The 12,660-nt window shown below is 42.8% G+C and overlaps 1 protein-coding gene across 1 annotated transcript in view; it reads right to left on the reverse strand.

The window, feature by feature from the left end:
• Positions 1-1,269: 1,269 nt before the first annotated feature.
• Positions 1,270-12,660, reverse strand: part of LOC144782019 (delta-like protein C) — an 81,110-nt gene continuing 69,719 nt past the window's right edge. The window contains exons 6-9 of the mRNA XM_078661132.1: positions 10,623-10,839; positions 6,398-7,070; positions 5,461-5,575; positions 1,270-2,174 (exon numbers count right to left, since the gene is read on the reverse strand). Coding sequence (XP_078517258.1) covers positions 2,169-2,174; positions 5,461-5,575; positions 6,398-7,070; positions 10,623-10,839 — 1,011 coding nt within the window. The 3' untranslated portion in view covers positions 1,270-2,168. The remainder of the gene's footprint in view (positions 2,175-5,460; positions 5,576-6,397; positions 7,071-10,622; positions 10,840-12,660) is intronic.

Here is a 12,660-nt window from a genome sequence, read left to right on the forward strand (position 1 = left end):
CCACAGCAACACCCATTGCCTTCCCATTTCACGCTAAGTATAGGTGAGGTAGGGTTTTTAGAAATGTGTTGAGGCGGTCAGCTCTAGCCTTGTGGTTTGGTGACTGGAGCAGTATTGCGGTGAGAGGTTGAAGAATGTAGTTTTGTATTTGTGTGTGGTGATGGCAAGTCAAACAGAAAGGGATGGTAGTTTGGACGATGTAGTATTGGCATGAGACCGAGACGGTGCAGGTTTTGCTATTATAGTGGTGAGCAGTTTTCTTTTTCGATGTTTTTTTTTTTTTTTTTAGAAACTGCTAGGTGTTTTCATAGGTCCAGTGGGTACTTGTAACTGATCTGTTGCTATACAGATTAATAGTGAGCTGGTGGTGCAAACGGGCTTGGCAGCATCAGTTGAATTGTCATAAGTGGGTTGAAGGCATCTCTTTGCTTGGCAGTTATCCCTGGTGTCCAGACACACTGAAAAAATATTTATACTAGAAACCTGAGGGCTTGTTTGAAATCTACGGTGGTCAGTGCTGACGGCATCAAATTTTTCAAGGAATTCTTATTTGTGCGTTAGCTGCATTTCCTCATTCTTCCTACACTCCCATCCAGTGTGCTTTCCCCTCCAGCTGTGTGAAACCGGACATGCTGATGATGCCAGTAGAAGAGGGGGGTTTCCACGGCACCTGCACATGAAAGGCCCCCTAAACAGGAAGGACGAGCTACGCAAGAGGATGGCCCGGTCAAGGAAATTCTAGGGGAAGGAGCCAAAGAAAGATCTGCGGGCCTTAGCTTCAGAGAGCCGTCGAACAGGCGGACCAGTGTACCGGGCTATTGTGGGATGTGGCGGAGAGGTTAGAGGGAGCCAGTCCCGTACCATTGCTGAAGATGGGCTCACTGGAAGACTTAACATTTTTGGTCGCCTTGTGTATGCAGCTCACACCTCCTCTGTTTTATTGAACCATATTTCTGAACATTAAGATAAGAGTTCCAGGGAACACATTCAGGAAGAGGAACCCCTTCTAAAGCAGCATTGAAAACAGCACTTCAAAATGCAAACGCATGCAGTGTGTTTTCCATGAGGGATTTAACGAAAACGAGCAAACTGGGCACGGTTAGCTCACCTTCATGGCGTTACCCATTCCTTTGTGTGCCTGCATGACCCTGAGGGAGATTATAATCTCTTGGCATTCTGTACCATGATAAGTGGTCTCCCAGGCACCATTCCTAACACTAAGAACAAGAACAAATACATTAAAAAATGAAAGAAACTCAAATGTGCATTTGGCAAAATATATTTCATATATTCCTTTCAACAGAAAGCCATACAAGAAAACTGACAGGGGATCTATATACAAACACGTCTTATAAATATACAAAATATACAAATTAAATATGCATATATAGCGATATATAAAAGGAATCTCAAAGCTTTGTACAAGTAGCATTTTTTTAAATTATAATTAAAAACACATTATGATAAAAATATTACACCCAAAACTTTGTTTCTCATTGATAAAGCTCAGTTTTCTGTAAAAGGTTTGTAGTCCGTGTTTCTTATTTGTCTTTTGTCCTGAAGTAGAAAAGGTTTGACACGTTGGCCCTAAGTCAGCTGCTCCTGTAAATCTATCAGGATTAAGTCAGGAGAAGGTCCTGTCAACACCACTCTGTCCAAAGTCTTCCCAGTCTCAGGAAACAGTTTCACTCGGTCGAGAGTTCTTTAGGTTGTCTGTTAGACTTGGCCTGGGTTCCACCGAGAAGATACAGTCATTGTTCATGCATTGAAAGTAGGATGAACACAACAGTTTGTGGATGGACCATGATACGACTACCGGGGTAACGTTTGGAAAAAAAGGACCCGCCTCTTTGCCCAAAACTCTGGCGCAGAAGTCCCTTGGAATCAAAATGGAATGCATCATGACCTTGCCGTTAGTGCAACATTTCCCCCGGCTCTGCCCATCCTACACACTCACCGGGACGCCAAGTGTCATACGCTCTTCCATCCCATCCCTGCTTCCGCCAGGATTCAAACCACAGTCAGTATTTTATAAATAGCAGCAGGAATAAATATTAAATATAACAAATGGTCTATATATAAATAAAAAAATAAAGAAAATCTAACTCCAGAAGTCCAGGAAAGTTGTAAACATTGGTTATTGGTGGAGGCCACAGGTCAGAGAAGTTTTAAACCTAGAAAAAAGAACCAAAGAGGAAAGGTTACACTTCTAAAGGGTGTAAGCATGCTCGGTCTCAGTGGCCTGCTAATGGTTGGCCAAGACATGAAATGGCACCCTAAATTAACGAAAGAAAATGCTTGAGACAATGCTGCAACCTCTGTGAAACCCTGTGGCTAGAATTCCATTCCACCATTTTTATCTCAGTTGCATAGTTGAACCTCTCCATGATCTCCATAATCAATATGAAGTTATATACGTCTGTGTTCGGATTATAATACTCATCCAGTATTTGTTCCCTATTTCTGGAGGAATGTCAAAATCTTTGTGATCTGGCTATCATTCACTTTAAAGATCACCTTGATATATATTTTCTCCTTGCACCCTCAGGGGTCAGACAGGAATTCACTTTTTTTACTCTTTCAAGTAGTAACAACTTTAAAATACATGGAGTATATGTGCTTCCCAGAATTACACATTTTCCTTGAGATTGCTGACCTAAGAACCAATCAGTTATGTCAGACAGCAGTTTAGTTAGAGCGAACACAGAATATTAGCCAAGCTAGCCTAACAATATTAACATTCAGTTAACAGATATCGACTACTGCCTACACTATATTTCATACTGCATTTCTAACACCCAAGTAACATTGCACTGAGTCCACCATAACTCGGGTATCACCAGGGGCTATCCCTAGAAGGGTCAATTATCATGCATCCAATCTGAGATAACCTAATTTATACCATTAGCGACCTTACCTGTTGTACATATTAACTTAATATCCAGTGATAAACTAACCTGAAGGATCCCCTCAGTGTTACTTGTAGTAGCGTTGACATATTTTACTGCACTATAGACCAGTAGCACTTGCAGTAGTTGAGTGATTTGGCATCATACTATGCCTATTGTTTGCTACACTGTGGCGTAACGTGATTGACTGAGCAGCTTCTCAGTCTCATTCTGATGTTGGGCAATATATTTGTCCTCTGACCATTGCTATAATTTCTCTCACTACAGTGCACTGTATGAATCCCCTATTCCCTGTTCTTCAATGCCATAATGGCATGGTGGTGCCTGCTGGGTGCATCATTTTCTGTAGTGTTTAGTGGGGCTAAGGAGATAGTTAACAGAAGGGTAATGAGGGGGTTTGATCTTGCTCTGATCTAAATGTAAAGCAAAGGATACTTTTAAAAAATGCATTACAATTAACCCTTTATTTTAAAAGCTGGTATTTAAAAAAAAGAAAATCTATTGGTAGCTGAAATGTAGGCCGGCAAGCGGGAAATATTTGTAGGATACCTCTTAAGAGCGTGGGTAAAGAAAAATCAGGAGGAGAGAGGGATTCCCATGCCACTGTAGGCAGGGTGTTGGAGAGTCAGGCAGGGAAAAAGCGGGATTTGATTTTTGTGCTGAAGCTACAGCAGGGTCTGCCTAAGTAGATCACAAAGTGGTGGCCATTTCAGATTTGGGTGAAGTGACCTTTGTGATAAGAATGGACAAGGCTCCCCCACTTTGGGGGAGCAGCACACATGGCGGCTGCGCTGGGCCGGCACACCGGGGGACAAAGTTGCCGCCCCGTAACATTGGGGGCAGCAATTGGCTCTTGGCAGGGTTAGGACACTGGAAGTCGTTGGTTTCCACTTCTGGGGCACAAGCCCATTTGGATTACGAAGCCCTGCCCAATAAAAGGGGCGCAAGGCGGCAGTCGGGTCTTTTACTCCTGATCGCTGACCGTAGAGGATGCTGCCCTCTGATCCCGCTGCAGTCCATCCAGCAGCACCTCTTTTGTCCCACCAGCCAACCCCAGAGCAAAAAGGGTTTCGGTGTCCATGTGTGGGGTATTGGGCTTGTCGGTGTGTTTTGGTAACCAATTTGTTTCTTTTGAGGTCAAGTGCAATTGTCGTAATTTTGGTTTGGGTCCCTGCGGGTGAGGTCATGATTAGGGGGTCAATTAGGCACTACCTTTCCTTACATTTGCACAGCAGCAGGGTCACAGGACCACCCAAGGAGTTCTGGCAGGAGGTCGTGGAAAGGTTCTAGGTGCGCAATGGGTTGCGAGCGATAGCTGTCATCTGGCCCTTATGGTCAACTACCCACGCATGCGCAATGGGCATACCTAGCACTAGCCCTTGGGGGAGAGGAAAATGACGGGTGTAAGGGGTAACCAGAGGTAGGTACTATAGGGCAGATGTGCTCCTTGCACAGGGCACACCCCCGAAGGGGGTTGGGATGGGAGGGGTGGGGTCCTCCCCTAAGGAGGAACACCCCACAGTTCATTGGGCGGAGAGGCCGGGCCTAGACCAGAGAAGTGTCACAGAGCCAATCATGAGCTCACTCGAGGCATAAATTGGGATACACAGGAACCTGTCTAGATAGTGGTAGGAAGGTGATGTCTAGTGTATCTGTTAAGGCTAGGCACACATCACCTGGTGTAAATAATGATGTAAATATGAAGGGTTACTCTGTATGCAGACGTGCAAATGAACTGTGATTTTGCTTTCAATAATGTATGTAATAAAATACAGCCGGGGTTTACAACCCTTAATCCAAGGAATTGTGTGGAGTTTGAGTTTTTAGAGGGGAGGTGGGGGGAAGTGGAGCGTACGTGGCTGGTCGAAGTTAGGCACCGGAAGACCTCAGCGATATAAGGCCATGTAGTATAGCATGCTTTAACTAAATAATAAAATGGGGACACATTAGCTTGCCATTTCACTATGGAAAAAGTAGTATGATCCCTATATTAATGTACAGTGGGCCCTAAATAAATACATTAAGACATCATTGCAACTAAATTTCACTTTACGATTACTCGTTTTTTTGAATTTTTATATACATACGTTATCATTTTTAAACAATATCATTAGTTCTCCATTTTTAGGAAAATATAAGTCATAGGTCCTATGTAAGAGTTCCTCGAGGCATTGAGTTAGCATTTTTTAAATTTGGTTTTAAGGGGTAACTGCTGAACACTCCTTCCAAATATTTTCACTTCCACGATCAGTTGTGTACAACATTTCTGGGGAAATGCCACCCTCTGATAGCTTCTGAGATGCTCTATGGGCCCTAGAATAATGCCTTAGAACCTGTGCCTTTGGTTACCCATCACTTTTACAAACCTACTTCTAGTTTGAAACCCACTGTAAAAAACATGTATGTCTAAGTGGTGAAGGGGCAAAACGTCAAGTCAGCCTTTGGGGATAGAAGTATGTCCGGAGAGGCTTCCGGTGGTACTTACAGTTCTGAAAGAAAAAAATTATTGCAGAAGCTGCTATTCGACTCACTCCTCTGACATATTCATTACCTCTGTGGCATAAATGCACGGCTCTGGGGGGTCCGGAATGATATAAATAGGGCGGTAGCCCCCTTCTTTAGGGTAACCAATGGGTGGACTGCAAAGCCTCCCTTCAGACTTTTTACTGTAATGTAAAGAAAGCACAAGTTAGTAAATGTTTTAGGGGGAGATGGGATTATAGTAATACAGGACACAAGGTGGAACATAGGTTCTCTGCCGGGCTAACTATCAATAAAAAAAATAAAGCATCAAATCAGAGCATAGCTACGAGGGAGAGATAAACTGCAGAATCAAGTCCCTCATTAACACAAAAACAGGATCTGACTGGAAGCACGAAGTAACAGGGAAGAAAGAAATAAGTCAGAGTAGATTTTTTTTAAGTAAGGAAGGAAAAAAATTGCAAACCAAAAAATTGAAGAAACACATCAAATCACAGTAAAAGAAAGAAGAAAAGTGTGGAAAAACAACTCTGCAAAGCAACAATACAATGAGAGATAGAAAATGAGTAGTGGGAGAAAAGGTAAATTGAAAGATTAATTAATTTGAGTGAAAATTGCCAACGATTACGTAAAAGCTGTAGTAAAATAAGAAAAGTTGCAAGGAAAGGAGGAAGGGAAGAGTGAAAAAAAGAACAGAAACACAGAAGTGAAAAGCGACTGGCAGATGAAAAGCAGGGGTGAGAAGAAACTAATTAGAAAGGAAAAGGTCAAGGAAAGAGCAAAAGATGGCTGAGAAGAGGATACACGAAGAATTGGGGATGGAATGAAAAGGAGGGATGAAGGTGGAAGGAATAAAGAAGGTAAAGGGACTAAGTAAAGCAAGAACAGTGATGAGAATAAGAAGAAGAAAGAGAATAAAAGCAAACTAGATGAAGTAATCGGAATGAAGAAAACAAGACAAAAGAAACAGAGCACTTAATAAGATGTTTAGAAAGGAGTGTACTTACTTCTCTAGCTTCTTCCTTCCAAATATCTCTGCCTCAGAGACGTTGCGCTCCAGAAGTTTCTGCTTGTATTTGAAGTTGTCGCTCAAGCAGTCCGAGCCGAATCGTGGGTCTTTGTTGGGAACCTTGAAGCATCCCGGGGAGATCAGGAAGGCCTCCTTTTCCTTTAAGTTGTTCCTGGTTTCCAAGTCATTCTTTACTGCATTCCTAGCTTTCTGCTGGTTCCTGCGCATCTGCTTCAGTAGCACCACAGCGGCACACACCACCAAAGCCAAGGTGATCAGCCCCAGTACAAAGGAGATAGCTACAGATGCCGGAAACTGGTCATCAGCTACACGGCGGCTGGGAGATGGGGTAGGGTTCTGGACCCGGAACTCACATGTGGAACCCATAAATCCAGGAGGACACTCGCAAACATGGCCACTGAAGTGGGTGTAGCAAGTGCCCCCATTGCGGCAAGGGTTGGAACCGCACGCATCCATGCGGATGCTGCAGTCCTTGCCACCATAGCCAAGTGTGCAAGAGCAGGTGTAGCTGTTGACGCCATCCACACAGGTGCCACCATTGGCGCAAGGATACTTTGCACAGTCGTCGATGTTTACCTCGCATCGGATGCCAGCAAAGCCAGCCCGGCATTTACAGATCATACTCCGCCCCATGTCCAGGCAGTGCCCACCTTGGAAAAGAAAAAGATTGAGTAAAAAACAGAAATTGGTATCTCACATTCCTCCAAGCGTGGAATTGGACCCTTGGATGTTAAGGGGTAGAAAATGTATCAATATGCTAAATCCTAGGGCAACTCTTAGGTTATTTCCATCAATTTATACAATTTGAAATGGAACGACAATAGCAACACATCAACATGCCACAACGTGTATGTGAGGGAAAAAAGAGAAATTTCTTGACCGATTATGTTTTTGAATTTATATATAAGGGGATGATAGTCTATTCAACCCTTTTAGTAGTTGCTGCAGTGCTGACATAACTATATTTTTGGGAGAATACAGAATAATATGTCAGCATGTCAAACATGTGGCTGTGTTTTTCGATTATTATTTTGTTCAACGTATTCATTTTCTTATTCCCCATCACAAGATGGCTGCCTTTAATCCTCAGGGCTCCCACTTACACGTCACACCCTTGCGAGTGGCGGGGTGGACTCTGGACCTTTATTAGGCCGGCTAGCATGAGATTCTATTTCCATCATGGACGGCATGCCGCCACCGTGGATGAAACTTTTGGTATGTTCCTGATTTTAGTACCTCAGATATAGAGGCATTGTAGGAAGTAGCATTGGCGACTGCTCCACTTCGCAAACTTTGTGTAAGCCCTATTCCCCGTATCGGGCAGCATGTAGTTTAAATCTCTTCCAACCTTGCAGTTAAAATACATTTTCTCCTCACCTGCAGTGCAATACACGGCTGTGTATGTCGTCGTGAGTTACCGCTCACGTTTTCGACCTGGTGTCCCTTATTCCGCCGTGAGACATTGTTGGTGGTCTCTATTTTAAAACCGCTGTGGTAAGAATCATTTGTTGCCTATTTTGTAAGAGTATAATTGCGGTCTCCATTTGGTCCACAGCTGTGGATATTTCATCCATTCTCTACCTACTTGGACCGGAAAGATCTTGGGTCTAGTTGCTGTACCTTTGGCCTATCCACTCTTCCTACACTGTGATTCCTTTATTACAGTAAACCATATTAGTGAGTAAGAATCGCTCGAGTTCAGTCTTTTCTCTACTGGACATATTTACACCGTGTAATACGGACTTTTGGCTGTATGTTTAGTCTACAGCTATGTGCTCCAAGACATCCATGATCCTAAGTGGTTTCTCCACCACCTGTTGTACATCATTCATTCTTTGCGACAGCCTGCATTATACACTTTCCATCTATTTACATATCATGCGCTTTTTAAGTTTTCTTGCAGGATTATACCACACCTCTGAACACATTGAGATACCTTACAGTGTTGCATTCTTTCTTTCCTGTCAACAGGACATTGGTGCACTATCCATCAATGAAGTGGTTCATTATTTTCTTTCATCATATATCATAAGAACCCCAATCAATGACAGATGGGAGAGATGTTTTCCCTGGCTTCTCTTTCTTCCTCCTGTATGGACTTATATTGTTCTTATTCTTCCCCTGTAAATACATTCTGAGTACTTTACTTGGACTATCAGTGCCTTTTCAGTCTGATAGTCTTGTGTAATCTTAACTTTTTCTCATCTTTTGGGTTAATTCTATTTCTAAATACACAATATTCTTTATTTTCGTTGAACACGTTTTAGTGATTTTCTTTTTGGGTATCTAGCTCACTGGTGACAAATCGTGAACTATACAGTGTTTCTATAATTATTTGTGAATGCATAGGTTTGACGTAAATTAACTAGGCACATGTGATTGCAGGTTTGTAACATAGTTTTATAAAGTGGCTTTCCTGAAGAAGGCTCTCATGTGCCAAAACATGCGTAGTTTAATTTGGAAGATCACTGGCCACGGCAAGGATTTACTGTTGCTAATATAACTGTATCATGGATGTTTAACGTACACCTCAGAAATTATTTGTTCCGTATGAATTGCATTCGATCACATCTGATTTAGTTAGTTTCCAGTGTGTATTTGTGGGTTGTTCTTCTCTGACAACAGGTGCGAATGGAGTACGAATGTATGGCTATTGATGATATGTCTAATCAAATTATGATTATAGTATGTTTCTGTTTTTAATACTTTGAATTATACTGAGAAATGTATATATAAATGAAAAAACATAATCGCTTCAGAAATTTCTCTTACTTCTCTCACATGCCTTGTTGATGTGTTGCTAGTGTCAATCCATTTCAGACTGTATAAATTGAGAGAAATAATCTAAGAGTTGTCCTAGGCTTTGGCATATTGATATATTTCCCCTGCTCTAGCAACTCATATTGTTTTGAATGGGGTCCCTTCGCTTTACAGGGGGTAGAAAATGGACACATTTAAAGGAGAAAAAACACCAAATTCTGAAGGACTGTGTTGATTCCTAGTATCATAGGCCGCCTGCTATATTAGAAAGAGAAAAAACGCCGTCTGAGCTATGGGACAGTGTATTCAATATGAGGAATCCTCACCCCGTACAAAAGTGAAAGTATCCTAGAGGGAGCGTAACCCAATACCTGTACTGGTGTCGCAGGATTTTCTGTTGCAGATAAATAATGCTAATGTATGGTGCTAGGTATAGAAGAGAGTATCCTGCACATTTGCTGCAGTCCCTCATTCTCTGCAATATGGAGCAGGTATTAGTAAATTGCCATGGATGCTTTTAGCTCCCGGTCCCGCGCAGGACTTGCCTGGCTGCGGACTGGGCAGTGGACTGATTGGGAAAACTCATGCTTGAAGTATGAAAAAGTGATGTCTAGGGTGTGATTATTGGACTTTTGCATGCATATGTGGAAATTGGGCACCAATTAGGAAAAAAGGGGCTATACCCACCTTGAGACTGCAGGCTTGAGCATTGCAGCATTTGATATTTAATCCAAGCTAGACTGTCCTAGAAGGTCATGAGGAGCCAGATTAGTGACTGCACATCAATCTGAACAACATGTCCCGGAATGTATTCCTCCAAGTGTCACCGAACCACAGAATCTCACCCACCTAATAACCAAGCTCTTCCCATCACCCACCATCAGGTATCACCTCATCCAAAACCTTATTCTTGCATAATGTCTCTCGGGAGATTCTGCTTGGCTTCCTACACCCACAGATTACATTTAGGTACTCAAACCGCGCTCCAAAACTGTACAATATGTCCCTTCTACTGAACACTGTACACAATCTCCACCACTCCCAAAAGTCCATTCATTTCTACTAAATTCCCACCATTGCACATTCTTGTGACCAGCTGCCACAGCTACACGTTCCAACCAGCACACACACCCATACAATATGCAAACTAGATCTTAAAGAAGAACAAGTTCTCAAACAGTCACCAGTTTGAACAGACTATACACATTCTTCACCATCTCACAAGACTGCACCTACACTCAATCAAGTGTAAGGCCAGCGCATTTCTCAACCAGTTCAAGACTGCGGAGAAGCCACATGCACTAAAGATCATTCACACTCCAGCAATACCCAACCAATTTGAATTTTCACCCACTTCAACAGCATGCAACTTTGCCTCCACTCTCAATAAACAAACAGCACAACAAACATTCTATCGCCACGTATTCATGCGCTGTTTGTACCGTTCAGGCAAGGGTTATTGCTGCAGCGGTCAATCTTCTTCTCACAGTTGGAGCCGTGGTAGCCCACTGGACACCGGCAGGTGTAGCCGCCACTAGGCTTTTCTGCGCAGGTGCCTCCATTGAAGCATGGTCCGTCCGCGCAGGTCATGGCACTAATCTCGCAGTTCTTGCCATAGAAGCCCTGAGGACAGGTGCATTTGTAGTCGTTCTCCAGATCCTGGCAGAGACACACACACACCATTAGAGGTCAGTCACCTGGTCAACAACAGTGGATCTATAAACTAGTAGACATTTAATTTGCCCTACTACTAAGACTACCACATGCAATGACTTGTAGGAAAATGTCACAGTGTCCCTTTTCTCCTGGTCATAATGTTCTCCTGGTAAAACTCTCCACTAAAATAATCACTGACTGGTTGTGGCACCTTTAGTTACTGGCAGGGTTTTTAAAATCTCCAGTCACCTATGGCGAGCCACATACTTTCCAGAGTACAGGACCTACTTCTGCAGATGTCCACAGAGGAGGATTACTTGCCACTCCTCCAATGAGCACAACAAGACTAGCAAGCGCGGGGTGGGAAGAATGCAAAAAGTCAGCCAGCCTCAGGTTAAAACATATCCTGAAAAAACAGACTGCTAAAGCTTCTACTTTAAAATATAGACGGCCAAAGTCTTTATGTAAAATAAACATTTTGTTGTTATTTATCTCTTTACATGCATCTAAACCCACTATTAAGCACTGCACCCAAGTATGGTGGGAATAGTCTGAATTTAAGAACTCAAAACAGGTAGAAATGTATGCAAGGAGATGGTTATGGAAGGACGCGATTTTGGCACTCTCTATTTTTAGTAATATTTTTGCAATCTATGTTTTATATAGAACCCAGGAACTTCCATCTTCAGCATAGTCAACTCACAAGTACAGAGCCAGCTTCCTCAACTAGTTTTCATTTGAAACAGTTCCAGGGTAATGAAAATAGAGGCATCAGTTTGATCAATAAAAATATGTTACTTGTGTCTCCCTCTGTCCTAACCAACCACAATACTGGCTATGGTTTCAAGGGGCAAAATTATGTGTAGCTAGCTCCTTACGTTGAGTCCCACTTTACTGTGGTGTCACACAGTAGTTGCGCTAGGAGACATCAGACCTTCTACTCTAAAAATTGAGACTGACTTCAGCATCAGCTTTAATCCATTCTTTCCTGTGCTAATGAGCCTGTCAGCCAAAAGCACTTTTAATTTAGCAACCAGTGTGTCCTGCAACCACTTTTGCTTTGGGGGCAGATCCAAGAATTCAGGGTCACCATCTTTAAATAAGTATGTCCCTATGCTCTTTCTGTGTCTCTACACCCAATCGAGTGTCACACTTTTAATTGTGAGAGTACAATATTGCTAAAATAAATGCTGCTTGCTTTGATAATTTAAGTGTCTCAGACATATATTGTTGTCTCTAGTTTCCTCTGCGGTATAAGTCAGCAGGATACAAAGATACTTTTCATATAGCTCACTATGACCTGAATCACCTCTAGGCACCAGAGATCTAGTACCTGCAAAAGATGTGACCACCTTGAGCTAATTCATGACTGTTCGCCCCATGAAAACTTTCCTCATGCCATCCTGTCAAAAGCTATCAATTCAGAATAACATGTTAGATGAACACTGCTTCCTCTTGAAACACTGATGCCCAGCATTGGTCCTCGAGTGCCAGAGCGAGGCCAGATTTTCAGGGTGACCTTTAAGGCCTCGTTTACAATATTTTGACACATGGCAGTGCAGCAAGCCTTCCTACTGTGCTGCTGTGCGTCAAAATAAAAGAGCAGGAATGCGCCGTATCTACAAGATACAGCGCATTCCTGTCCTTGTCCCTTGTGCTGGCACACCAACAGCAGCCATGCTCCCTTGCTGACACCCTTGCGTCATTTTGCAAGAGTGCCTGTGCTGAGGGGATGATTGTTTTTGTGCAGGAAGGGAGACTTTACTGCAGAAAAATAGTCAATAAAGGCTTTTTCCTCTCCCCATTCTGCAGCATGCATAGAAT

Source organism: Lissotriton helveticus, chromosome 9, assembly GCF_964261635.1.
Source record: "Lissotriton helveticus chromosome 9, aLisHel1.1, whole genome shotgun sequence".
NCBI lineage: Eukaryota > Metazoa > Chordata > Amphibia > Caudata > Salamandridae > Lissotriton > Lissotriton helveticus.